The following is a 26,588-nucleotide window of genomic DNA, read 5'->3' on the forward strand; positions in this document are numbered from 1 at the left end:
AATTAGTGAAGTGCGCTACTTTGAGCTACTTGTCAGATGTCAGCTACTTTGATTCCTGTTGCCAATATGGCAACAGGAATCAAAGTAGCTGACATCTGGTGGCCAATTTCAGAAATGAGACATGGAGGATCGGCCGGTTTGTTTACTAGTGCTACAGCCTAGCGGTGTGCGAAACGGATGTGTTTTCAGCAATTTTGTGAAGCGAATACTGATGTATATGGTAAATCTCAGTTGTGAATAATGGATGAAGTAATTTTCTCCACATCTGACGTTTTGGAGTTCAATAGAGACATCAAGAGGTCCCTCGTTGAGGGCTATGAGGTGGAATGCTGTAACCTGTCATGGTTGAAGCACTGTTGGAGTATTTGGTTCTTGCAATGGGCTTTAGCATACAGACAAGCGTTATTAATGGCATGTCACACGAGATACAAGCTTTTCAGAAGAAAATTGGCGCTTCTTTTTCCGTTTTCGTGTGTATTGTTGGACGATTTTATCCACCATCATTACAAGAGATATATCATTATTAAAATCATCAAACAATATGATAGGCATCTACTCACATAAGCCATCCGTCCTCAATAATCTATTCTTCTTAAGGGAATTCGACGTCGGTGTGGTCGTGAGTGGAATTCCCCTTGCATTGGCGTTTTGACTGCTATGTGGAGTCACTCGACTCTCACCGGCTAGCGAAGATCGATGGGGAAGTGGCGAGACGGATCGCGCGAGGGTCTCCGTGCCTCGGCCCCGGAATTTTGGCCATTTGGGCAAAGCGACTCGAGAAATCCTTTAACCCAACGAAGCACGCAGGCCTTAGGAACGTCGGGGTTTCGCACCGCATCGTATTCGGAAGAGCAGGGCCTAGTTATTGAATGAGAAAGAGACAGATGTTTTAAGGGCCGACCCGGTTTTGACGGGCCCCCGGGCGGAAGATGTCCCGGCGATCGTGAGGGGGATCGCCTGGGAAAAGTTTGTGCGACTTTGGGAGAAATTACTTGTCTCAAGCAGACTTAGTCCCGGCAATTGGTGGGTAGTCGGCCGGGAATATTCATATGATTCTCAGTTGTCGCGATTCGAATCATTTCCCCAACCTTAACTTTCCTGGCTTATTGGATATCTGAAAATTCGTTGATAGTTATTGCAAGTTTGTTCAACCTTCTTTCCGTCTGCATCTCATCCTCTGACACCTCCATACTTACGCGAACAATTTTTAAGTAGGCATTAAATGATACAATGAAGGTGTCATGCCTTCATATGTTTCTCTATGACCCATTCTTGTTTTTTTCTTAAATAAAACTATATGCATATAGCATGCTAGCTCACTCTTGCCCATTCTCATGACATGCTCCCACTTCTTTCCCAAATTAGGGGTGTTGCGGAATCTATGTAGAGAGATAGCTTTTGTCTCACACTGGTCGGTGCAATCATAAACACCGCACATTTTGTTGCTCATGAACTTTTCCTTCTAAGTTTTTCATCATAATGCCATTGATATTCGGCTAAACGGTATAGTGCTGGCCGGCTAACGTTTCACACGAACAAGCGTACTAATGCATCCGATCCTCCATATTCGGCCATGACACCTAATTTAATGCTGTCACCTGGATTCCCTTCCAGATGCAATTGTCAATAAGAACAATGACGCTTTCAATAAGAACATAAAACTCGGGTATTCGCAGGTTATCGTTCCACACAAACAAACGTACCTAAGGGTGCGATTCATAGACGGCACTTTAGGCTAAAGTATACTTTAGCCGGGCTAAAGTCTGCTTTTTCCGTTTCATAAACGCCACTTTAGAGGAAAAATGGCCGAATCGTCACTTTACCGTAAAGTGCCCAACCGGAGCTCACTTTAGGGCTAAAGTGTCCTTTACGGATGAATAAATATGGCTGCACCGGCTGTTATTGAAGTTGAAATATGAAGATATTTGGGTTACGGAAATGAATATGAACTAATTTTTTGGTGAGAACACAGCAGCAAACTGGCGCGTTTCAAGAAATAACCAGACAAGTAATATATGTCTTTTCCCGGAATATATATCGAGTCGGTATTGATGGAGATGACCCAATTCTTATATTTTGAAGTTTAACTGTATCGGTCGTGTGATAATTACAACACAGTAAGTGGTTGAACAGGTTGGCATAATTTTTTCATTTTATATACAAGTTAATTGTTAAGTTCTTAGGTTATTTATACGTTCATATTCTAGAATTTTCCTTAAACATACTTGAATATGATAGCAAAATTCTGTTTACATTGGTGTCAATAGCCTTCGTAAACAAAGACTTGATTTTCATATCGTTTTGCCAGCCAAATACTTGTTTCTACACCTTGCATTGCATTTTAAGCGTTTTCATTCAATATTTGCTTAATGTACTCTTTCCGTATGCCTCCATATCACGCTTAACATGTTTCTGTGATTGTGAAACTAGAGTCGAGTTTCTGTTTCGTTTTTCGACAATGCATTTGCATGTTTACAATGATGATAAGATCTCGTCATGAAAGGCAGCAATAAAAAGTAAAACGTACTTTCCTTCATAGCCATATTATCAGCAGCAAAGCAATGTTTTCTCGAGGATGTAGGATTGTTATGAAATGTTATTTACACAGCATCACAGACTTCACTGACATTTTTTACTGCAAAATTCGTGAATGGATACTCGGGTTAGGTATTCACTTATGTCGAGGCATCTTTTAAAGTAGACAAAGAGATATTTATTGATATAAGTCCATTCTCACATTCAACATGTTTCATTGCGTGGCCATTCATTCATTGGTTTTGATGATATAGATATTCTTGACTGTACATTCTCGTCCATTTCTCTAGAATATATAACCCCTTAGGTTAACATTCCAAGAATTAAAATATTGGTAAGCACAAAAGAATTCAACAAACACCCATACCTCATTCAAAATATGCGTCCAACTGAGACAACCACTGATCGGTAAATCTTCAAATTAATTGGTAGTTTCAAGTTAACGCGAGAGAATTTCACTATTTCACCCACCTTCAATGAACTTACACCATCAAACTTCGACTAACATGTAGTCCAAATAACCGTATGCAGTTAATCATAGAAAATGATCATAAAATGACGTGAAAATATCAGCATTTGAATATTTACTTCGCTGGGAACATCGAAGGGCATTACCAATGCACGAAGTGAGCTTTTATTCAGCCAACTCAGTCATTAACGTACAAAAAAGCTAGTGGGGAAAAGCTTTCAATGACGCAGTATTCATTTACATTTGCACATAATATGAGAAAACGAGAAAATACAGCTTAATAAATCTTAGCAAAATACAACATGAAAACCCAGTCGCTAGAAACATGTAAACAAGTACGCATTTAATATCGTGTGTCATCTTTTTCTTCACTTTTTCGCAGCGTTCATTGCCAACACTCAAAAATTTCAATGCATGATCGAGACCTTAGGAGCTAAAGTGCCACTTTATAAAGTGAGATCCTTGGGACGACTCTGAAACGAACTTTAGCTAAAGTCTCACTTTACCGTAAAGAGAGACTTTGTAAAGTGAGCAATTTCAGTGTCGTCTATGAATCGCACCCTAAGTGGGCGATCCTCCCTATTCGGCCATGACACCTAACTTAGTGCTGCCACCTGGATTTCCTTCCATTTGCCAATAACAACCACTTATTAAGTTATGCCTTGTTTCCACTACGAAGGGTCTACAGCGGAGGGGATGATGGGTAACCTGACCAGCGTTCCAACGGGAAGTTTGTCCGAATACCCTGCCGGGAACAGAAGTTTGGGGGAGGTAAATAGTTGAGTAACGAAATAGCGTGTGATGAAAATGTAGGTTCAAGTCAAGGTGCGTATAATAGGAGGTGGTCTCAGCTGAAACTCCGTGCGGGCGTGACGTCACGAGGTTCCCAACGTAGACGGGTAGACGTATGCCAGGGAATAACAAGCAGGAACCGGGTCGTGATATCGCCTTTCCGCATCAAATTCTTATGAGTTACAATAAAAATATCGTTATTAGCCATCAGATTACGTTGTATATTCTTCCGGAATGTCCATGTTTCCTTTTCAATCGCATCATAAAACTAGCAAAGTAAGCAGAATTATCGTATTCTACATCCTATAGTTTCATCCATAAAATATCGCAATGTATCATGCTATTTGAAATTATAAACTCATAAGAGGAATAAGCTACCGTAAAAAAATAGTTAAACACGTATTTTATTTAAGTATTTTTAGCTTTAGAATTTAAACTGAAAACCAGGACTGCAGATTCGTAGCCACTCCAAAATTGCAAATGGAATTCTATCGATATCAAGATAAAACATTTACATGTAAGGTAAATATGTGTCACAACTATTATTTTGGCTAAAAATAAATATCCTCTGTTAATTGAAGACCGTAATCTGAGCTAAGTCAGCACCAGAAGTAGTTAATTCGCCACAAAAAAGTAATTAAGGGAAAACTATAAGTGTGCCTTAGACAAGTTTTGATGCTTTTACAGGACGTTTTTCCGGGTATGGAACTTACATATGTATTAACATGGTAAATCATATCTGAAAGTACTAGTATTAATCTCATGCCCACAAAGTAGCAATGCTTACTATGGAATAATTTGAGCTTTAGGAAAGTAAAATATAAGCTGAGAAACAAGATCGAAGGTATTTCGCACATAATTTCCAAGTAAACTTCCATTAAGGTAGTGCAATGAACAGAATTGAGCACGAATCTGGTCAATTTTAAGGGCTGACTAATCAGAAATATTACCACTCCCCGACATAAGACAAGAACAACTACGGAAACCACAACCTAACATGCAGTACATGTGCTTTTCATGAGAGTTGCCGCATGGATAACAGCTGCATCAAATGGAATCACAGACATAGGTGTTAAAAACGAAAACAATTCTCATTTTTCAAACTTATATAATGTACACACATTCAAATGTTACATTTTCAGAATGATATAAGAACGCCATTGAAACTATAAGATATCATATTAGTTAATAGATACTTAGATATTAGTTAATTATATTATTTATACAATCAATGCAAAGTAAGCAACTTAATAATAAATCTTAAGTACAAATGATGGAACAATTCTATTGAAAAAGTTTCAAATTAGTGAGAGAACCATGAATAGGAGATGAAAGCCGCCACGCATATTCCATTAATTGTTGCTGGCATAGCTGAACCTGTAATTGAAAATGTGTATTAATTGCTGAGCTTGATTAGACCAAAAAAAACAAAGAATTTAATAATTTCAATGAATGTCATCATGATATATACATTAAATGGTCAGTATCATCAATCATCATACATTCTAAAACCTTTGGATCTTTATCAAACATGCTATCACTCAAGTTTTTAATTCATCTTTCAAGGTTTGTACTACAAGAAGACAACGATTGAGCACTTTCAATTTGCAGTATCAGCAATATACAATAATAACAGCAAAATGAAACTATAAAACATAATAATATGATATAACCATTACACAACAACCATTTTTCCTCGACAAAAAGATTTCGATATTTACCAAAATATCTGCATTATAATTAAATTTAATAACTACAATCATAAAAAATTAATACATTTCTCAATCATGATCATTGTATTTTTTATGATTACTGAAAATAATAAGGTATTAAACCTGGCAACTTACCAAATAGCAGAATAGGTAGATGAATTTCACATTCAATAGACACTTCCAATCATATCCACAACTTAATGCTTCTCACCATGAAGATATAAAAACTGAATGAATCAAAATAAAACCATAACGGAATGTTAACTGGATATCCTTCAATCACCAAAACATAATAATTCTCTAGGAAGGCCGAAACAATTGACATTCATGGAAAGAAACAAAATTAAAAACAGGATTTCAGAATGGCATTGAATTGATGGAAAAGCCAAACTTACCGGCGGACAGAAGAATGACCTTAGGTACTACATTCATAACAATCTTTGTGGACTACTGATATACATATTCATTTATACATATTCCTCACGGACATATTCAAATAGGTATAATACGAATCACGATGAAGTGATAACTATTTCTGTAAAAGAAAGGAATTGTTATAAAGGATCCTCAGAAGGGCAGTGAATTTATCTTTAACAAAACAATACTTACCTGTCTAAAGAAATATTCTCAATTATTATGAAGTTACTTCAACCTCATATTCCAGTTACCCAAAGATTTCAAGTCAAAGTACATGGTAGCCGCAAATTGCTGAGCCACGATGCTAGGAACCACTAGGAACTCTGAGTGACTCTGAGGAAGCGAAAGGCAATGTGGAACTTCGTGACGTCACGCGCTTCCTCCCCCACTTTCAGCTGAGACCACCTCCTATTATACGCACCTTGGGTTCAAGTAGCTAGATTGTTGCATTTGATCAACATTTACTTAATGCTGTGGCGAAATTGGATCCGCCTCCGGAACAAATGGAAGAAGAAATGCGACGGAGGAGGAACCTGAGGGCCTATATTATAAATAGGTTACGAAGAAAACCCCGGCATTACATTAGAAGAAGTTGACGGTTTGTTAGCAGTCAGGGGTTTTGGGATGGAGATGTTCCCAAATGACCCGATGCTTTTCAAAAAACATATCGTATTCAGCGGGATACATTTCAAATGCTGTGCAATAGAATAAGGACTAGCATCGTTAAAATAAGTACGCGCACGCGAGAAGCTATTCTCGTCCCTAAAGGATAGCGATTGCACTGTACTACCTCAAGTTTGGGTCAGATCTTGCAGTGGTGGAGGTATTCTGCGATGTCAACATAGGCCGCTTTTATACCCGAGCAGCTAAGTCTGCCCACACCTGTTTGTGGCCTTTAAATGTACCCCGAAACCTCCGTTGGATATTTTCCTCTTCATAAATCGAGAGCAAGATCTCCGTCTCGTCGTCTAAAAAATTCTTTCTCTCAGGATTGGCCATCCCCGCTCTTATTAAAAAAAATATGTACTCGCAACGTTTTTCCTGCCTTCAATAATTGCTTGATCTCGTGGTTGTTAGACGAAATACGTTCGTCAATTGCTCACTAGATCAGGAAACTAGCGTTCCCACTACGATTTCTAACCCGCGTTACCTGCTAACCCGCGTCAGCCAACCCGGGTTACAATTCTGACCGGGGTTGGCGCTAACTGCCGTTTCCACAACGATATGTAACCCGGGTCAGCGCTAACCCGCGTAAGAAGGGCGTAGTGGAAACAAGGCATTATCCTGTCAGAAATTAGAGTCTTAGAGAATGGAGAAAGAGTCAACCTCAAGGTATACCCGACGGCAGCGAAACGTACGGCTAATATTGGTACTGCTTCCACTTTCTAATTACCGTTTTCGCAATAAATAAGACGTTTTTCATGAAATTTCGTAGTCTACCAAAAAGGTTGACTCTTTCTGTGGATTTTTTTTGATTCCATAAGAAGTAATGGATTAAATCTAGTAGTCTACCAAAAATATTGACTCTTTCTGTAGAATTGTTATTATTACATGCTATGGAATTGATGAAATCTAATAGTCTACCAAAAAGGTTGACTCTTTCTGTGGCATTGTTATGATTACATAAGAAGTAATGGATTTAATCTAGTAGTTTACCAAAAAGGTTGACTCTTTCTGTGGATTTGTTTTGATTACATGCTGTGGAATTGATGAAAGGTAGTAGTCTACCAAAAAGGTTGACTCTTATGATTACTAAGAAGTAATGGATCAAATCTAGTAGTCTACCAAGGAGGTAGACTCTTTCTATGGATTAGTTTTGAATACACACTGAGGAATTGATGAAATCTTGTAGTCTACCAAAAAGGTTGACTCGTTCTGTGGCATTGTTATGATTACATAAGAAGTAATGGATTTAATCTAGTAGTCTACCAAAAAGGTTGACTCTTTCTGTGGCATTGTTATGATTACATAAGAAGTAATGGATTAAATCTAGTAGTCTACCAAAAAGGTTGACTCTTTCTGTGGATTTGTTTTGATTACATGATGTGCAATTGATGAAATCTAATAGTCTACCAAAAAGGTTGGCTCTTTCTGTGGCATTGTTATGATTACATAAGAAGTAATGGATTTAATCTAGTAGTCTACCAAAAAGGTTGACTCTTTCTGTGGCATTGTTATGATAACATAAGAAGTAATGAATAAAATCTAGTGGTCTACCAAAAAGGTTGACTCTTTCTGTGGATTTGTTTTGATTACATGCTGTGCAATTGATGAAATCTAATAGTCTACGAAAAAGGTTGGCTCTTTCTGTGGCATTGTTATGATTAAATAAGAAGTAATGGATTTAATCTAGTAGTCTACCAAAGAGGTAGACTCTTTCTATGGATTAGTTTTGAATACACACTGAGGAATTGATGAAATCTTGTAGTCTACCAAAAAGGTTGACTCTTTCTGTGGATTTTTTTTTCTCCATAAGAAGTAATGGATTAAATCTAGTAGTCTACGAAAAAGATTGACTCTTTCTGTAGAATTGTTATTATTACATGCTATGGAATTGATGAAATCTAATAGTCTACCAAAAAGGTTGACTCTTTCTGTGGCATTGTTATGATTACATAAGAAGTAATGGATTTAATCTAGTAGTTTACCAAAAAGGTTGACTCTTTCTGTGGATTTGTTTTGATTACATGCTGTGGAATTGATGAAAGGTAGTAGTCTACCAAAAAGGTTGACTCTTTCTGTGGCATTGTTATGATTACATAAGAAGTAATGGATCAAATCTAGTAGTCTACCAAAGAGGTAGACTCTTTCTGTGGCATTGTTTTGATTACATACTGAGGAATTGATGAAATCAAGTAGTCTACCAAAAAGGTTGACTCTTTCTATGGATTAGTTTTGAATACACACTGAGGAATTGATGAAATCTTGTAGTCTACCAAAAAGGTTGACTCTTTCTGTGGCATTGTTATGATTACAATGAGAAGTAATGGATTAAATCTAGTAGTCTACCAAAAAGGTTGACTCTTTCTGTGGATTTGTTTTGATTACATGATGTGCAATTGATGAAATCTAATAGTCTACCAAAAAGGTTGACTCTTTCTGTGGATTTGTTTTGATTACATGCTGTGGAATTGATGAAAGGTAGTAGTCTACCAAAAAGGTTGACTCTTTCTGTGGCATTGTTTTTATCACATATAAGAAGTAATTGATGCAATCTAATAGTCTACCAAAAAGGTTAACTTTTTCTGTGGCATTGTTTTGATTGCATACTGAGGAATTGATGAAATCTATTAGTCTACCAAAAAAGTGTACTCTTTCTGTCGTATTGTTTTATCATATATAAGAAGTAATTGATGAAATCTAGTAGTCTACGAAAAAGGTTGACCCTTTCTGTGGATTTTTTTTGATTACACACTTAGGAATTGATAAAATATAGTAGTCTACGAAAAAGGTAGACTTATTCTGTGGATTTTTTTAAATCAAATTCTGAGGAATTGATAAAATCTATGAGTCTACCGAATATGTGGACTCTGTTTATTCGTCTTCATTGCATTAATGAGGAATTACGTATTCGTTTCTAGTGGAGTGAATCTAAAAATTTAACTGTTTCCTTCAGATAGTAATAGAAATGTAATTTATGTCCCTACATAAAAATTCTTCATTAACATGTTTCATACAATGAAATCTTTTCTTATTCCTCCATAACCTTTCGTCCATTCCCCGCCATTGCTTTATTATTGTTTGTGTGGTTTCCCTGCATATTTTCACGTAGTTCTTCTATCATCCGTTTTGGCGCTGTCGTCGGGTATACCGGACGGTTGACTCTTTCTCCATTCGGAACGACTCCAGAAATTACTGGTCCTCTGGTGGTTAAGGAAGTGAGTTGCAACGTTTGTAATGGGGCCTGGAAGAAGACACTCCATTTGAGAAGTATAAAATATTACTCTAAGGGTCAATTCAACAACAAATAAATAATGCTTTAGCCAAAGCCACTATCAGCAGAAGCAGGGGGTCAAAAGGGATCTCATATTATATTGCATAAAATAACGCAGAAAATTCTATTTCTGACAGTTACAATGATTCTATTTCTACATAAGATTGTTTGGTAGATTCCATTGACGGAAATTAGGGAGGGAAATGTACCCCTCCCCACTCCAGACGCTTAAAAAATAGACAAAATTTTTAATATGTTAATCATTACATTCGTTTTCTTTTTTATATTACCACGCCTCTATTATTTAAGCCTGGAGCACAATTCAAGAAGACAAATTGGTGATTATTTACTAGTCAGCGCTTGAAAAAAGGCACTCAATTTATTAATATTTCCACATTAAAATAAAGGGAATATTTCTTAAAGTTATTGTTGCATGCTGTTTTTAAACTCAAATATGAGAGGACCGTTTGACCGTCACAACCTTGTGCCCCTCCTTGAAAAAAAATCTTGGATTCGCCCTTCATGGTAGAAATTCTGTACAAGTTTTCCAACAAAGGTAATTACAGTAGTGCTTTAATTGTCCATCATACTGCTGGGGACACACTAGGCCACTTGTGGCTGCCTCAAGGGATGGCCATAACATAATGCTTGCATATACTAAGCCTCCAACGCCCATGGCTGCCAGCCCAGCCCCCATCATTATTTCCTCTTTACATGGGACACACAAGAAAGTGTTGGCTGCTAGGGAACAGGTCAAGCAACTGCTGACAGCCACAATAGTAGCTGTAACTATGCAGACAATGGTCACTTGTAGCCCTCACCAGTGGCCGACGTGAGTAGTCTAGTGCGCACCCAGTCAAATATAGAGTATAAAGTCCAAAGAGATAATCCTGAGAGGCAGATAGTCCCTGGTCATTATTTTAACAATTTCTACCTCAATTTTTGTGTATTTCCATTTTCCACTTATAAGATTTATTTGACCTTAAAATGGCATAGAGTGGGGGAATATTTGAGGGGACTGATCTGAGTAAGATGATGGATGGATAATCCAACAAACGGAAAATTGAACGATGGATAATGGAGAGACTACTGAATTTGCTTATAGCATATGCATTAACACAGCCATAGAAGCAATTCTTATCTTGCTCCCAAAGCATATGAAAATACATAAATGTATAGTTCCGTGATTCATGAGATTTGGTATAAAAAATTCTGTCATCACCAAATTCCTAGTGATAGAAATGTGTATCATTTCCAACATCAAAATGCAGCAAAAATTTATATTCAGCCTATATGTACCAAGTAAAGAAACTTGAACACGGCCACAACTCAAAACAAAAGTAATTGAGGGAGGAGAGAACAGGGAAGGGAGGGAAACGACGAGGAAATGAGAGACATAAAAAAGCTGATAAATGGGTTTGATGGTCAGTTGATCTAAAGTTGGCTGCTGTAATTTGTTCTCCACTGAATCAAGAATGTACCAATTAGTTGAATAATATACTAAACGAAAGAATTAATAGCAGCTAAAAAGAATAGAAGTGATGAAGTATCTCATTGCAATTTCAGATGACCAACCAGAAGAAGTGAGATTGTATTGAGTAAAACACAGCAGTTTTAAGGATCAACTTCATCTGTCTTCACCACATTGCATTTCCTTCACTTTTTTTGGACTAAGGCAAATTACCTTTCATCCAATCTATGTATCCAAGTTCTATTTCACCCTGTCAACCCAAAATCCTTCCCTCTATCAGCTTCCACCATCCTCTCTGTCCTCCGTAAATGCTCCAGCCAAACCCCCTGGTCACCTCACATCTTCTCTACCAGATTCCACTCTACACCCACAATGTCTTGTCCTTCATCACTCCTTTTCTTCACCATTCATTCTTCCACTTTCACTATTATCCTCATTACCAATTTCTCCAAGGCCTTAGGCCTATTTACATCCTCCTTCCAGAGCATCCAAACTATAACACCCCCATGCCAGTGGCAGCAGGGGCGCAGCTAGGAATTAAGGCTAGGGGGGGTTCCAGGCACAACTAATACTGGGGGGCTTGGGGTATTGCATACCGGCCAGGGTAAGCGGGAGATGCGGAGGCCCTTCACGGGAAATAATTAAGATAAACGGTTCAAAATGGTGACTTTTACGGCCTTCTGAGGGATATTTTATTAATCCTTACACTATTCTATAAGCAATATCAATCCAATTAAGTAAAATAGATTTAACTTAAAAATTTCCATGAGCTCTGGGGGGGGGGGGGGGTTTATCCCCCAAAACCCCCCCTCGCTGTGCCACTGAGTGGCGGATACAGATGGGGGGCATGCCCCCCCCCTTGCGGATCCGCCCGTATTGCCGAACATTGCAAAACTACAATAGGGTGGTTTCCTATTATTTTCTTATTGCCTATAAATCAAAAGATTATTACTCCTGGAGTACATATTTCACGCTTTTAGATTTTTAAATGACAATATCTATTTTTCGCGATTAAATGAAAAGTGAAAATTTTCTATCGCGCGAAAACGCGACGCGAAAGTATGAATGTCAGGAAATCTCTCCGTGTGACTTATTTCTGGTTCCCGCTGCCGCCTTGTGAGGTGACCTTGAGGCGAGTTGAGCGCTGATACGACGCAGGCTGCTGGCGGGTAGCTGAGTACCCTGCTGGCTGGTAGTGCTTGGCTTAAATAAGGATTATTAATACCTTATCAAATGAAGAAAACTTTCCGACCTTAGCCAGTTTTAATAAGTTATTATTAAGACATGTTTCCCTGAGCTCTGCGCCTCATGCATGCATTGGTAACCTCAGACGACGTATAACTCCTATCTTCTCGTATACTAGGTCCCTGTGACGTCACGTGGAGTGGCATCGCATGGGCGCCAATCTGGCCCTTTTCAAATGAGGATAAAAATGGACCATTGCCATTCGTCTAAACCGGTATTTCTAAAACCAAATAATTTGTATATTATGAATACAGTAATGGTGGGTAACGAATCGCAATCAATGACTTTCGTTTTCTTTGATGAAGGAAACTACCCTATTGTAACTTTTTTATATCATCAGACGGCATTGTCTTTTACATGTGTATCGCGGCGGCGCTTCCTTCGTCTTTTTGTATGTCCTCTCCCTTCCATGGTGCAGGAGTAAAAAACGAAAGCTTAAAACGGGGCCCAGGAGTTTAACCCTGCAAGCCAACCCTGGAGTCTCGATTAACTTGTCCTTTACATGTGTATAATCACTTAAAATAATTTTAAATCACTTAAAAAATTTTTCTTGCACTCTGCCTCTGACTTGATCATTTTTTATTACGATAAACCAAAAGACAACTCAAGATATATTTTACAGCCACCTCGAGTTTTTTCTGCATCCGCTACTACCCCATGCACTATTGTTTCATATCACACAATATGCCAGATTAATATTTATGTAGTTACTAGACTATCCTCTCATCAATCCTATTACATTTAAATTGTTAAACCCGCTAAATTCATACTCTCAGACATCCAATCCCTTATCCCACCATAATTTTTCCAAAAGAGACTGATTTTCAATTACTATCAAACTGATGGCTAAAAAGGACATCAGACAATGATAAATGGCATACAAAAAATAAAACAAGTCAAAAAATATAAGCAAATGAATAGAACATCATATAAACCCACAAACATTGCTCAACAAAATGCATCATAAAATCTGCACTAAAAACATTTTACAAGTCTATCAGGAGAAGCATCTTTCCAACCCTGAATTAATTTTATAAAATTCACTCAAGTTTCACTTGACAATGATCACTATTGATACCTACTTAAATTTTTCCCCATTCCTTCCATTCAATTTCCAAAGGGTGTGATTAATGGCAATGCTCCCACACAAGTACAAACTAATACCAGGTAATAACATCTAGAAAAGGCTTTACCTAAGATAATGAAAATCATTATGCTGCTATTTATTATAAATTATATTTATTTTCTAACAATTGATAATATATAAATGCCTTGTGAGAAACAGTCTTACAGTTATTATAGCAAATTTATCTTTCTAGTCTTTCAGCTTTCTTGATGAACAAAGAACGGTGACACAATACTGATACACTGCATAATAATGTGCAATAAAATATACAAAGAAAAAAATGCACAACAATAAATCATGTATAGTTACTTCACAGCTGAATGCATCCCAACTCACCTTAATGGCATGAAGAAATATGACCAATATTTATACGTCATCATCTCAATCAAATGCAAGACTAAAAAGATAGGGGCGCATAATTTCACTGTGAAACTATTCTTTGGAGAGAGTAACCATTAAGATTCTAAACCAGAGCTATACTATTGGGCCCTAAAGAAGCAGATGTCTATGGTAATTCTTTCCATCGGAATCACATCATGTATATGAACATGATCAACAAGATATCGCTAAGTATTGGATATAGAAAGGTAAAATTAACAGTAACTTTATGCATCAAGTAGGACTTTTACTTTTCATGATTGTACACTACATATTATTAAGGCTGGTGATGCTCTTTTAACTACTGGAGAGTAGTCTAGATTTCAGAGACTTCTTATAAAGTATATCAGTTCATATTTTATCACACATGCAAACAACATCGGCATTTAAAAAAACTAACAATGCATCTGCAGCACTGCACCATTCAGAATGTCACTATTTTCATAGTAGAACCAAGTTTTTACTGAAAAATAAAATGCCTTGCTTAAAACAAATGAAATATGATCAATAAAACAAGCACTACCATCCCACTATTCATATTTGTTCCTTATAAAGGAAAGATAATATCTACACAGGTTACATAAAATCTTTGATGGAATATTTTCCAAACTCCATGATAGATGCATAACAATTTTTGCAATCCTGCATAAATATCTTTGTACTGGCATCAAGTTCATAGTTAATTGATGAAAATTTACACAAATGTTTAGATACTGATAACATCTGATTAATGTACTTTTAGACACTTAAGCTCTGCAACAAAGAGTCAACATTAAAATATTGCTTATTTACACTCACATAATCACCAAATTTTGGCATGTAATTCTTAGAAAATAATAACAATCCCATATAAATTATTGCTCTGTGGACCAATTAACAATTGTAATATAATACACTAAATTCCCTAGGATAATTGGACTTTGTATTATATATTAAATAGACCTGAGGATGAAGTTTCAGGCACATTTTGAGTTTGTAGACTTAACTCTCTTACATTGACTTAAACAACACTTACCTAATACGTAAGTAACTGCCACTGCAATGCCATAAAAAAGTCATTTTAAAGTAGACAGTAATGTACAGAAAATAAAAGCAGACTAGAGGATGAATAAATAAACACCAAGATATTTTTAGGAACATGGATATTGGCTTATATGCTAAAAACACATTTCATACTACTGATAATAAGGGATTCACTACATGCAAAGTAAATAGGAGACTTTTTCTCCTTAATTTTACATTTAACAAGACAATTGATTCTAAAATGCTCTCTTTGATAAATGATTATCATAATATGGCATTAAAAAAGACTACTACAAAAACATGATTAAGTACAACTTGATGCATGATAAAACAGAATACACATCCCTTTGCTGAAATGAATATTTCAAATATTAAAATATATAAACAGTTAAATATTTGTTGACTTTGATTAGAATGAATGCATTGCCTAATACACCACGGTGAATCTTATCACCTTTTCAAGTAAACACAACTAATTGCATAGCTCTATTGAAATACTATTTGGCTCTTCACCTACAGGCTGAAGAATTCTCTTCCTCTCAGAGGCCCCAACACAGTTTTAAACCGGGAAATTGATATTTACACATCACGCACCTGAGAGAACATAAATACTTTGTTTCGAACTAACTTCTTGCCCAGAGGGAAATTCTTCAAAATCAACATCAACCCATAAGAATCATGCATAAATATTTCATATCAACAATATTCTTGGGCATGGCACATAACAATGAGATGGGGCAGCATTGCTGATACTTCGACCACATTCTGCACCACAAAACCAAAATAGTTCAGCGAGATTAGGAATTTATTGGACCAGATATCACTAGCTCCTTTTATCTTTCTGCACCAGGTGGATCTCCTCAGATTCGTCCCGGCTGGTGGTCAATGGGAGTCCTAAATGTGGACTGGAACTATCGCTGGCAACCACCACCGGGAGGTTACCCTGCGAGTTGGGGGTGAGGCTGCCTGCTAACTTGGCGCTTCCGTTCAAGGAGATGGCGTTCACAGCCGCTGAATTATTGGGGATATTACCACTGGATGGATGGTTCGAGGCTGGAGTGGGTGAGGGGAGGGCATTGTGGGAAGGGGAGGTGAGCGCAGGGGAGTGCAAGGTGGCAGGGGTGCTGGGGGCGAGGCTCGCAGCAGATGGTCCAGCGTCCATTGAGGAGCCGCTCACGGCTCTGGCTGCTCCCTCTAGGTCGCCCTGGAATAGACGAGCACATTAGAAGGGTAAGTGATGGGAGATTGGCCAATGCAGGGAGAGAGCCATCATTGGAATCGCAAGGAAAATCAAGGACAAAGGACAATATTTTACATTCATAAACACATAATTAACATATCACTTCATTGATTTGACAAGGTTCTTGCAGTAACCACAGCTGCCATTAGAAAAAACTAGTTTGACCTCTCACAGCCATTTCATTAATGGAACTGAAGAATCAAAAATTAGTATTTCCTTAGTCCACCTCTATCAAGGTTAACTCTTTCACAACAAACAATGCGTTAATATGGTACAAGTTCTTCTCGACAAGAAAACGAATGCCATGTGTAGTTGTAACTGCTGCTAAGCTATGTCTGTGCAGACCTATAAGTTAAAGAACCAGGAGACTGAAATTCACAAAGACTTCTTGCACCATAAAAAGACTTATTCTCGTCTCACCATACCCTTGCTTATTCCCTGGAGAAGGTATTTTCCACCTTTCATCACAGTACAAGCCCCACTCAGGGATTGCATCTACTGTCAGTTGCTTATTGATGTAGTGTAGTGACGAATATGTTAATCGGTTTTTGCATTTTTTTGAGGATTTTTAGTTAATTCCTTATGCTTAGCTCAGCGACTACTAATTTAAAATGGAGCTCTATCATTGCTTTTGACATAGTTTAAACAGAAATACAATATTTTTTGCTAGTAGAACTTAATATAAATGTTGGAATTTAATTTAAGAACTGTAAAGGACTGACAAATTAAAATCTTTAATTTCTGAGTAAATTGTAGTCCAGACTGCAGCAGCTATTTCGTTTTAGCAAAACCATGCATGGATAATTAGTTGAATGTAAACGTATGCTGGGTGACTCTAGGGGAAAGGGACAAAAGATTATCTCCACCCTCCTGATCAAAAAAAGGTCTGGCACCTCACTTGGCCAAGGACAAAGATAAAGTAACATGCAACAGATACAGTCATCACTAAGTGAAGGCTATGTACTCAGAATTAAAAAATAGGATAGCTGGCCATAGCTGAACACAGCATACAACACGACCACGTCATCCAGTTTGATGATGCCGAGATCCTGACGCGTTCCACCAAATATTGGGATAGAGTCGTAAAGGAGGCCATAGAAATTCGATTGGACCACAAAAACTTCAACCGTGATGCAGGCTATGCCATCAGCAACACCTGGAAACCCGTTCTGGCAGCTCTAAAAAGCCAAAGGATCAACGGATTGGCTGCCAAGAGACCAGTCCTCAACCAATCACGTGACACCTGACCTCCAAGCAGGGTATCTAAGGGAATCAAACCCTCAGTCCGACATTCAGCTGCCCCGATGACGATGCTCGAGTCGAGCCTCGAAACGTCGGCCATGGAAAGCCTCAACCGGTGGAAAACCCGAGAAGAATTCCTTCAAATATTTGTTCATTTCTCAAGAAATATAAACTAAGAATTGAGTTCTTTGTCTTTTGAGCAGCGTTTACAATTTTTAAACGAAATTCTACCATAAATATTTACTTATATCGTGAGTTCTGTATAAACATCAACTTGGAAATTGTTGCTGCATTAATATTACCTTAGAACTTCGTTTAAAATTTGACAATGCTCAGAAAAAATGAGGAATTCAATTCAAAGTCTGCAATTTACATGCAAGCAACAATTATCCATATGCCAAATACATATAAGCAATCCATAAGTCGACCGCGAACCAATGCCACAGGTATGGCTGTAAACCCAGAAAAGAGGGAGCACAACTACCCTCAGAGTCCGCGATAATGCGCGGAGTTCTCACTTGGAGGGGTCGAAAAAGGTTGGAGCTGAAAGGGTGTGATTATCTGCAAGACCCTTCTTAACGAATGTCCTCCAAAAATGCCCCGTACCACGAGAAAGAAGAGTCTCTTGGGGCTCAGTACAGCAGTCATGCTAAAACGAAAACTCCGCCGTCTCTAAAGGGTTAAAGTTAGAGCTCTACCAAAAATTCCACATATATTTGACCAAAGTATTGATTCGATCCTTGCAAAACCAATGATATGATACGAGGAAAACCATACAATTCATGGTAAAAATATTACAGAATAAGGATCGTGAAAGATTAGACATTGAAAGCTCACAAGCTCAAAGAAATAAGCATTTAGGAAAGAGGCAAATCATTCAGCATTTGGTAGCCTTCTATACACTAAAGCACATGTACACGCATATTTCCTTACATCACAGGATAAGTAGAAGCCACACCTGAACCTTCATACATATCACGCAGCTTAAGAGTGAAATGAGGGGAATATGATACAATAAAATGCATTATTAGGAAATTCTGATGCCCCAAGCCTGAAACATTATCTGTAAAACGTTTTTGAGTTACGACAGTGATTGAGGGCAAAGTTGGCATTGAGTCTGTACACCTCTACACACCTAGATTCAAGTAGGCAACACCTTTAAATCTTTTTCCCCTCACTTAAATAAATAGGTTTCTTAACAAACTTGGCATGTAACATTTCCAAGTAAGCGTTGTATTTGTCTTTCACCATTCCCAAAGGACAACATGAAAGTCACTTGCCCCTACTCACTACTTCCTCTTTTCGGATCACTTTTGCATTGATTATTTTTCCATTATTACTCAGCATTGGAGTAATTTATCAAGGCTTTTTGAGGAAGCACAATGAAAAATGAGAGAAAAATGGAAAGTAGGTATCTGTTAGCAGTGGCAGATTCAGGATAGGGACAAGGGGGGGGGGGGGGAGCAGGGGTTAACCTCCCAGCAATAGTGGGGGTCCGAACAAAATTACCATTCTGAGTACTTTCGGTGCAAAAAAGGTAGAAGGCTGAACATTAAGCATTTGTATGAAATCCTGCTGAAGCTCCATAGGGTCGTGTCATGTATCGTTTCACTCATTGTTTATTTGAATGCAACAATGAATTAATAAACATTTTTTAAACGTAAATGTTTGGCTTCCACAGCCGAAAGAGTAAAGATAAATTTTAGGAACGTTTTAACAAAATTTGGGGGTGAGAGCTCATAATTTTTTTGGTCAAAAATTAAGGAACACATTAATTTACATAATTCACTGGTACATCAGGCACTGGCGATCATGTTCATCATATTTTTTAACAATCTTTGATAAGTTGCATGGCTTGTTTAGCAGTGCCATGGTATTGTATTCGATTACATTTAAACCTAACAGACAGTGGCAGATCTATGGAAGGGGCTTAGGGGGCTATAGCTCCCCCTTGGTTATCCAAAATTTACAGTACTATTGGTGCAATGAAGGTAGAACGCTGAACTTTAAGTATTTGTATGAAATTCTGCCGAAGCTCCATAGGGTCGTGTCATATGTCATTTTACTCATTGTTTATTCGACGACAACAATGAATCAATAAACATTGCTTAACCCTAAAAATTTAGCTTGTACAGTCGAAAGAGTGAAGAAGAACATGCAAAAACTATGAGAACAGCAAAACTCATCTTCTTCATCTTGTCACGGGAAAACATTTGATTGCAGTGCGAAGGTGAATTATGTACTTAACTAATGCCGACGATGCCTATAAGTTTCTGAAAGATATATAATATCTTATCTTATAGGATCTTCACCACAGGAAGGTGCATTTGATGTAATGTTTTTGCAAATTAAAGCCATGTTATACAAATTTTTATTTAATTTCTGCACCATACATGAATCCATTGCTGTAGTTACAAAACATTCTATTCTTATTCGTTTGCCATAGCACGTATTTATGTTGAACATTGGCTCACCTTTACTACTATGTACTTCAAAATCAAAACACACCATAGCTGTGCAACTGAACCAGACTTTTGACGAAAGCATCTATTCCAAATATGATTGATGCAATGATAATTAATACCCAACTTAAGGAGAAGATGTGATACAAGTTCTCATTCCAACGATTTACCCGACAAATTCAGTTTCCTTTGAGCATCTTGCTCCCCAAATGGCAATGAACAAAGCTTAATAGGGTAGTTTCCTTCATCAAAGAAAACGAAAGGTATTGATTGCGATTCGTTACCCACCATTAGTGTATTCATAATATACAAATTATTTGGTTTAAGAATTCCCAGTTTAGACGAATGGCAATGGTCAATTTTAACTGCATTTGAAAAAGGCCAGATTGGCGCCCAAGCGATGCCACTTCACATGACATCACAGGGACCTAGTTTCTATATGAGTAGATAGGAGTTTTACATCGTCTGAGATTACCAATCCATGCATGAGGCACAGACTTCAGGAAAACATCTCTTTATAATCACCCAGTAAAATTAATTAAGTTCGGAAAGTTTCCTTCGTTTGATAGGGAAATAATAATCCTTATTTAAGCCAAGCGCTACCTGCTAACAGGGTACTCAGCTACCTGCTAGCAGCCTGCGTCTTATCAGTGCTCAAGCCTCGCCCCAAGGTCACCTCACATGCCGACAGCTTGAACCACCTAGCAATACGTCACACGGACTTTTCCCATCATTCCTACTTACCCGTCGCGTTTTCGCGCTCTTGAAAATTTTCACTTTTCGTTTAATTGCAAAAAATAGATATCGTCATTCGAAAATCTAAGAGTGTGAAATGCGTTCTCCAGGAGTAATAATCTTTCGATTTAGGCAATAAGAAAATAATAGGAAACCACCCTATTGCAGTAAATGTGCCATGTTGGATTCATGTTCGAAAATTCAAAGTTTGTCAACTACATATGTTGATTGCTCCAGAGAAGGAAGATTGAGCATTAAGTGAATCCTAATAAATCATAAATGCCAAAATAATAATTTGATCCCTTCTTCATGATCGCTGTTAGCCATGATATGACCATTCGAACGTCCCATCACGGATATTAATCATCTACAACCTAGTCAACACTTGCTCTTTCTAGAAATTGAGGAGTGATGGGAGCTGTTCTTGTACATAATATTCTGATCCCTACACAAAAATTGGGAAACTAACATTATGCAGATATTAGGGCATTGCACTAATTTCAGCATAAAACTTTCTCAAGGATGTCCAAATAGCTCCAATCTGTAACATCACGAGGAAAGCAAATGGATAGGAAAATTGTGTTCATTATGAAATTGCAGTGCCCATAACGTGAAAGGTGCACATGTGAGGAAGCTTCGACACATTCAACCAGAAAGAAACAAATTCACATCCAGTGCTAGGATGTCAGAGGACACAGAAGCACATCCATAATTAATGGCAAAATGATACCATCTGCCTTTTCTTCACTGAGCAACATGTTCCGGGTTGAATGTGCTCGCGTGAGAGTGCATATTATTTAGAGATGAAGTGGTGAAATGACAGTGAAAAGTGAGAGTTAATGTGAAAGCAACTTGTTAGGTACCTTCCAAACCCTTCCATTGTAAGTGCAGCAATGAAGCCAACCAACTAACTCAGCAAAAAAAAAGATCATGATGAAAAATTTTGTATTTTATAACTATGTATACAGGACTATTATGGCACAAAAGTTGTGGGTAAGATTTAGAAATGTAATAAGCACTAAATTTGGATGTACGTTTTTTACATTGTCATACTTTAGGTTCATATGCAGTGATAACTTTGCATTTTGATGAGTAGATACCTAATTAATATAAAAAATGAAATCTCGGAAGCATCGTGCTTGCTTGAGCAATGACAATTTTTAATACAATTCACATCATGTTTGCTTCATTGTTTCCACTATCCTGTACTTTTGAACTTCATTCTTTTTCACAAATATACTTTAACTGCAGCATTATATAAAATATTGATTGGCAATGGCAGAATCAAAAAAAATTAAGTTTTCCATAAAAAAATAGAGAAAAATCCCAGTCAACACCCATGGTAAAGAGTATCTTAAATTATGCAAAAATTATGGCTAAATTATGCAAACCTAACATGTTATGGCCAAATATACACACTAAGCAACTTCTATAGGTAATAATTTCTGATAATATTAAAATGGCAAAGAATATTAAAACCTACTTAAAAATCAAATCACACAATCAACAATATTACTATACTTCAGATGCAACTTACTGATAGTCATGGGCATACCCAGCGAGGGGCAGGAGGGGGCAGCAGATGCCCCCTCCTAGATGCATAAATCACAAATGTCTTTAAGGAAAATAATATTTTTTCAAGCAAATAATTTTAAAACTAATAAAAAGCTGTTACAGTTTCCTTAAAATGTTGATTTCATTCACCTTTTCCATGCTTAAATGTTATCTACAACTTGAAAAACCATGGCTTGCCTCCCCCTAGTTTTGATCCTCGGTACGCCTTTGCTGGTAGTAATTAAAATTTATGGTGTCAATCATTAAATCATAAGTCAGGATAAAAAATGCACTCATAGCATCAGCAAGTTGAATCCAGATAATGGAAATACTGTTAATTATATGAGCTCTAAAAATATGCGTATGATTACTAATTGCCAACTCTCAAATTTTCTCCAGAATGAGTTAAATGTGCTGCACTAACATCTGGATCTTGAACGTTTGCAGCGCACACATTCAAGTTCAGCGTGGGAAGGTGCAGTCATGGACCAGTCAACTCTCATAAGCTCTGCTAGCAGCCTCAATTTTACAACACTGCACCCCCAACCTGAGTATCAGGAGGGTTCCTTCATACACACCCGACCATGAGCACCATATTTGCAAGTTAAGAGCTCACTGAAAGCTCATAAAAAAATAATAAAACAAATAAATAAATAATCAATGGGAAAATGCTCACAAGTTTTCTTGGTGAGAAGGACTTTGTAAAGATGGATTTGGAGGCATTTAGGAAATACGAGCACATTTTTATGCAAAAATTGTCTCGAATAACTTGCTACTGTTTTTGACTTATGCACATTAGTACGTAATTTAAAAACAAAGAATGAAGCATATCAGTTATTTAGGATTGTGATTTGGAGTAAATTCCACATAAAAACATCACTACTTGAAAGATATTCCAAAAATTGGGATATTTTTAGAATCCCAACAAGGTGGATGGATTGTAGATGAAAGTGATCTTTCTAACAACTGCATATCTCCAAATATTATGAGATTCAGATTTTATCACATGTGTTGAGTGAAAAATTTCATCTGACTAAAAATCACCGACTCACACGATCAACTTGGTGGAAGTTTCCAATTTGTACAGTACATAACTTGAAATGATTGAATACTTTCAGGCAAGAAAAATTTCCTGCCTTTCACTTCCTCTTTTTAGTTTCCTAATAGGTGATATTGGAGGAGGCCATCCTACCGTCAGCCAGTCATCATCTACCCCACCCTAACAATCCCTTCACGCAAATCTTCTATAACAATAGGTACACTCCGGGACAGAGGTGGGACCAGAGAAATCTGACCACTTCCACCATAATTTCTACTTTTTAGAATTTGCAGCTAACATAGCTTTTTAGAATTAGCAGCTAAGTGTAGATTTTATCGATATTCTTGTCGTAATTCTTTTATGACTGTTTCACAATTTATTTTAGCAATTTCACATACTTAGGGAGCCACACAAAATCATGGCAATTAAAATGTGAAAGGAAAACAAGAATGAAGAATATTTTGCCCTCATGCTTCTGAACTAGTCCATCCTCAGTAACTCACTGTTGATTGCAATACAATCACAATTGTACTTACTACTCACTGCAAACACTTTTCGGCATAAGTCCTGCCGTTCATTTTCTCGTCCATGACTGTACTATGAGCTTCATACATTTTTTGTACCCTTGCAATAACAAGCAAATGAGATTACTGAGAAAATATTCTTTTTTAAAGCATAATCCTCATGTTTAACCCATAAGTTCTCGTTCTCTGAGACTACACACAAAATGAGACAATGACTATTACTAGACTGTTGCGATGGTTGATTGAAAATATTAGATTGATGATTATATTTATCTTTAAATACTACAATTTTTCATCTCCTAAAGATAATCTATATCATATTTAGCCAAAAATTTTCTTCATTCAGCAAACAGGAAAAGGGAAGAATAGCCTAAGATCTTCATAATTTGTTGGAGGCAATGAAAATATTGACAGTAGTACATTTACGCACATTGACTTCTTCAAAATAATACACATCAGTGGTGCAGCGAGGAGGGTTTTGGGGGATAAAACCCCCCCAGAGCTCAGAGAAATTTTTAAGTTTAATCCATTTTACATAATTGGATTAATGTTACTTATAGAATAGTGTAAGGATCATTGAAATATCCCTCAGAATGCCATAAAACTCAATATTTTGAACAATTTATCTAAATTTTTTTTCTGGAGGAGGGCCCCTACCGCTTACCCTGGCAGGTATTCCACACCCTCCAGACCCCTCAATATTGGTTGCACCTAAAATTTCCCCTCACCTTAATTCCTAGCTGTACCCCTGATACACATTGTTCATTACCTTCTCCAAATCATCATATTTGCACTAGAAATGAAAGCAATAATATTAGTCACCACAACTTGTGAAAGGCTTTTGCTCAACTGTGCTCAGCAAAATAAATGAGTGCAATGAATGACATTAGTGGGCATACATACAACTCCTCCCTGAAGCTGAGGTAGAGATGTTTACAATGCTGATCAGTTTGCAGCCTAAGTCCAAACTGAAAAAAGTGATGCTGTAATGAACCTTACTTGATAAAAGCTACAATATACAGGGAACTGTTTCATATCATTCAAAGAGGATAAAGTTTTTTTTACAAATTTTTACAGCAATACTGTAGCTCCCTCCTTCATCATGGGTTCACTTTAAAAACCATTTTGTGTTCCGTTCCTTCCTTAAAATGACTAAAACTATTTCTTTAATGCAGTGAATATTGTCCACCATTGTTTGAGAGCAATATGATATTTAATTTTTAGAGAAGTAGCAATAGGTCCTTAAGGAGAAATCAAACTATCGTTGAACAAAAAGGATTTTCACTGCACATTAGGGTCCAGATTATTCTGATACAGATGAAGTTCCATCCGTCATTTTGATGAAGAAATGCACCCGAGAAATTATTTTTCATGTCCAATTTTGTTAACATGTGCTAAATGAGGTCTAAAATACCCCACTTGAAAAATTGGAATTTTCCAAAAAATTATACGTAGGTCTCTCGAGGGCAAAAATAAAATTTACAGAGACGTTAGTTTTTTCTATCTGATGTCATTTCTGAGATATTGGAGGGCTAGGGGAGTAGACACAGGGGAGCCCACATGTGACACCACCCCCTCAACCTTACCTGCACCCAATAGCAGGCAATGTGACTACTTCTCTACTGGTGCCTCGACATGTGTCAAGCGGCCAATACTAAATCAGCAAATTATTCCATTAGATTGAAAACCACCTGCCCCTGTAGCAACCAAGTCAACTCTTTCCAACAGTTATCCCACTGATTACATCTACAATGGAACATTAATTGTAAGACCCTCCAGATCCAAAGAGAAAAAATGTCTTACGAGTGAGAGCATTATGCAGGTGAGAAGTCTTGCTTGAAGATGTCTTTTTATTGTAATTTCAAGATAAACTCAAATGAAAAATTTTACTATACCATTTTTAGATGTCCTGGATTAAGAAATAAATTGAAAGAAAAAAAAACAAAAATTTATTTAAAAAATATTTACTGCATTCTAAAACAGTATCTATTTTGCAAAACTATGAAAAGATGGCAACTCATGATCTCAAATTCTAGGCCATGTATTTTTCAGTTTCTTGGTAAATACTTTCGTGTAATGTTTAAAATGGAATGAAACCAAATGGTATTTACTAGAGATGTGCGAATAGTATCCGCGAATACTCGAATACCTCGAATATTAGAAAGTATTCGATATTCGAGGTTTCGAATAGTTATGCGAAAGGTACCGCCTCGAATACCTCGAATACTTTGAATTTCGCGTCATACACTGTCGCACGCACGTCGTTGGTAGTTGACTCGGAAAAATGTAGAGAACTGTAGTCATTTAGTGCTCGCAGCGCCGTTTTACGCAAGTTGACGAATTACATCAAATTCGTGGATTTTAGCGGTGAAAAGAGTTCGACGAGGGGAACCGAAAATGGTCGGGTGAAAAAATCCGAAAATCTCCGATTCCCCCCACCAGGAGAACCTCAGTGCCGTGGGATAGCAACCTTAGGGCATTTCCCACGATCCGCTATCCCCCTCCATTCAGCACTCGCTTCACCCACTCTGAAGCTTTCCTCTTCTCCGAAATCAAACAAAAGGTCCCAGCTCGCGCAGGGATCGCATTACGAAGACCCCTGCTTCGAAAAAAATATCGAGTTACGAGAACAATAAAAACGTGTTTCACGCCCTCCCCCTTTTTCTCACCCACTGACCTTTTTCTGGCTA

The 26,588-nt window shown here is 37.4% G+C and overlaps 1 protein-coding gene and 1 long non-coding RNA gene across 3 annotated transcripts in view; both read right to left on the reverse strand.

Annotated features, from left to right (window-relative positions):
* Window positions 1-5,015: 5,015 nt before the first annotated feature.
* Window positions 5,016-6,344, reverse strand: LOC124155110. Of its 2 annotated transcripts, XR_006864132.1 has the most exons (4): window positions 6,118-6,344; window positions 5,904-6,043; window positions 5,644-5,735; window positions 5,016-5,173 (listed from the first exon to the last, which is right to left on the reverse strand). It is a non-coding gene; the product is annotated as an uncharacterized LOC124155110 (long non-coding RNA). The 2 variants fall into 2 exon arrangements; XR_006864131.1 differs by having other exon boundaries at window positions 5,904-6,344.
* Window positions 6,345-13,792: 7,448 nt separating this feature from the next.
* LOC124156472 (unextended protein) overlaps window positions 13,793-26,588 on the reverse strand; it is a 182,047-nt gene continuing 169,251 nt past the window's right edge. The window contains exon 14 of the mRNA XM_046531041.1: window positions 13,793-16,306. Coding sequence (XP_046386997.1) covers window positions 15,926-16,306 — 381 coding nt within the window. The 3' untranslated portion in view covers window positions 13,793-15,925. The remainder of the gene's footprint in view (window positions 16,307-26,588) is intronic.

This window comes from Ischnura elegans, chromosome 3 (genome assembly GCF_921293095.1).
Source record: "Ischnura elegans chromosome 3, ioIscEleg1.1, whole genome shotgun sequence".
Lineage (NCBI taxonomy): Eukaryota > Metazoa > Arthropoda > Insecta > Odonata > Coenagrionidae > Ischnura > Ischnura elegans.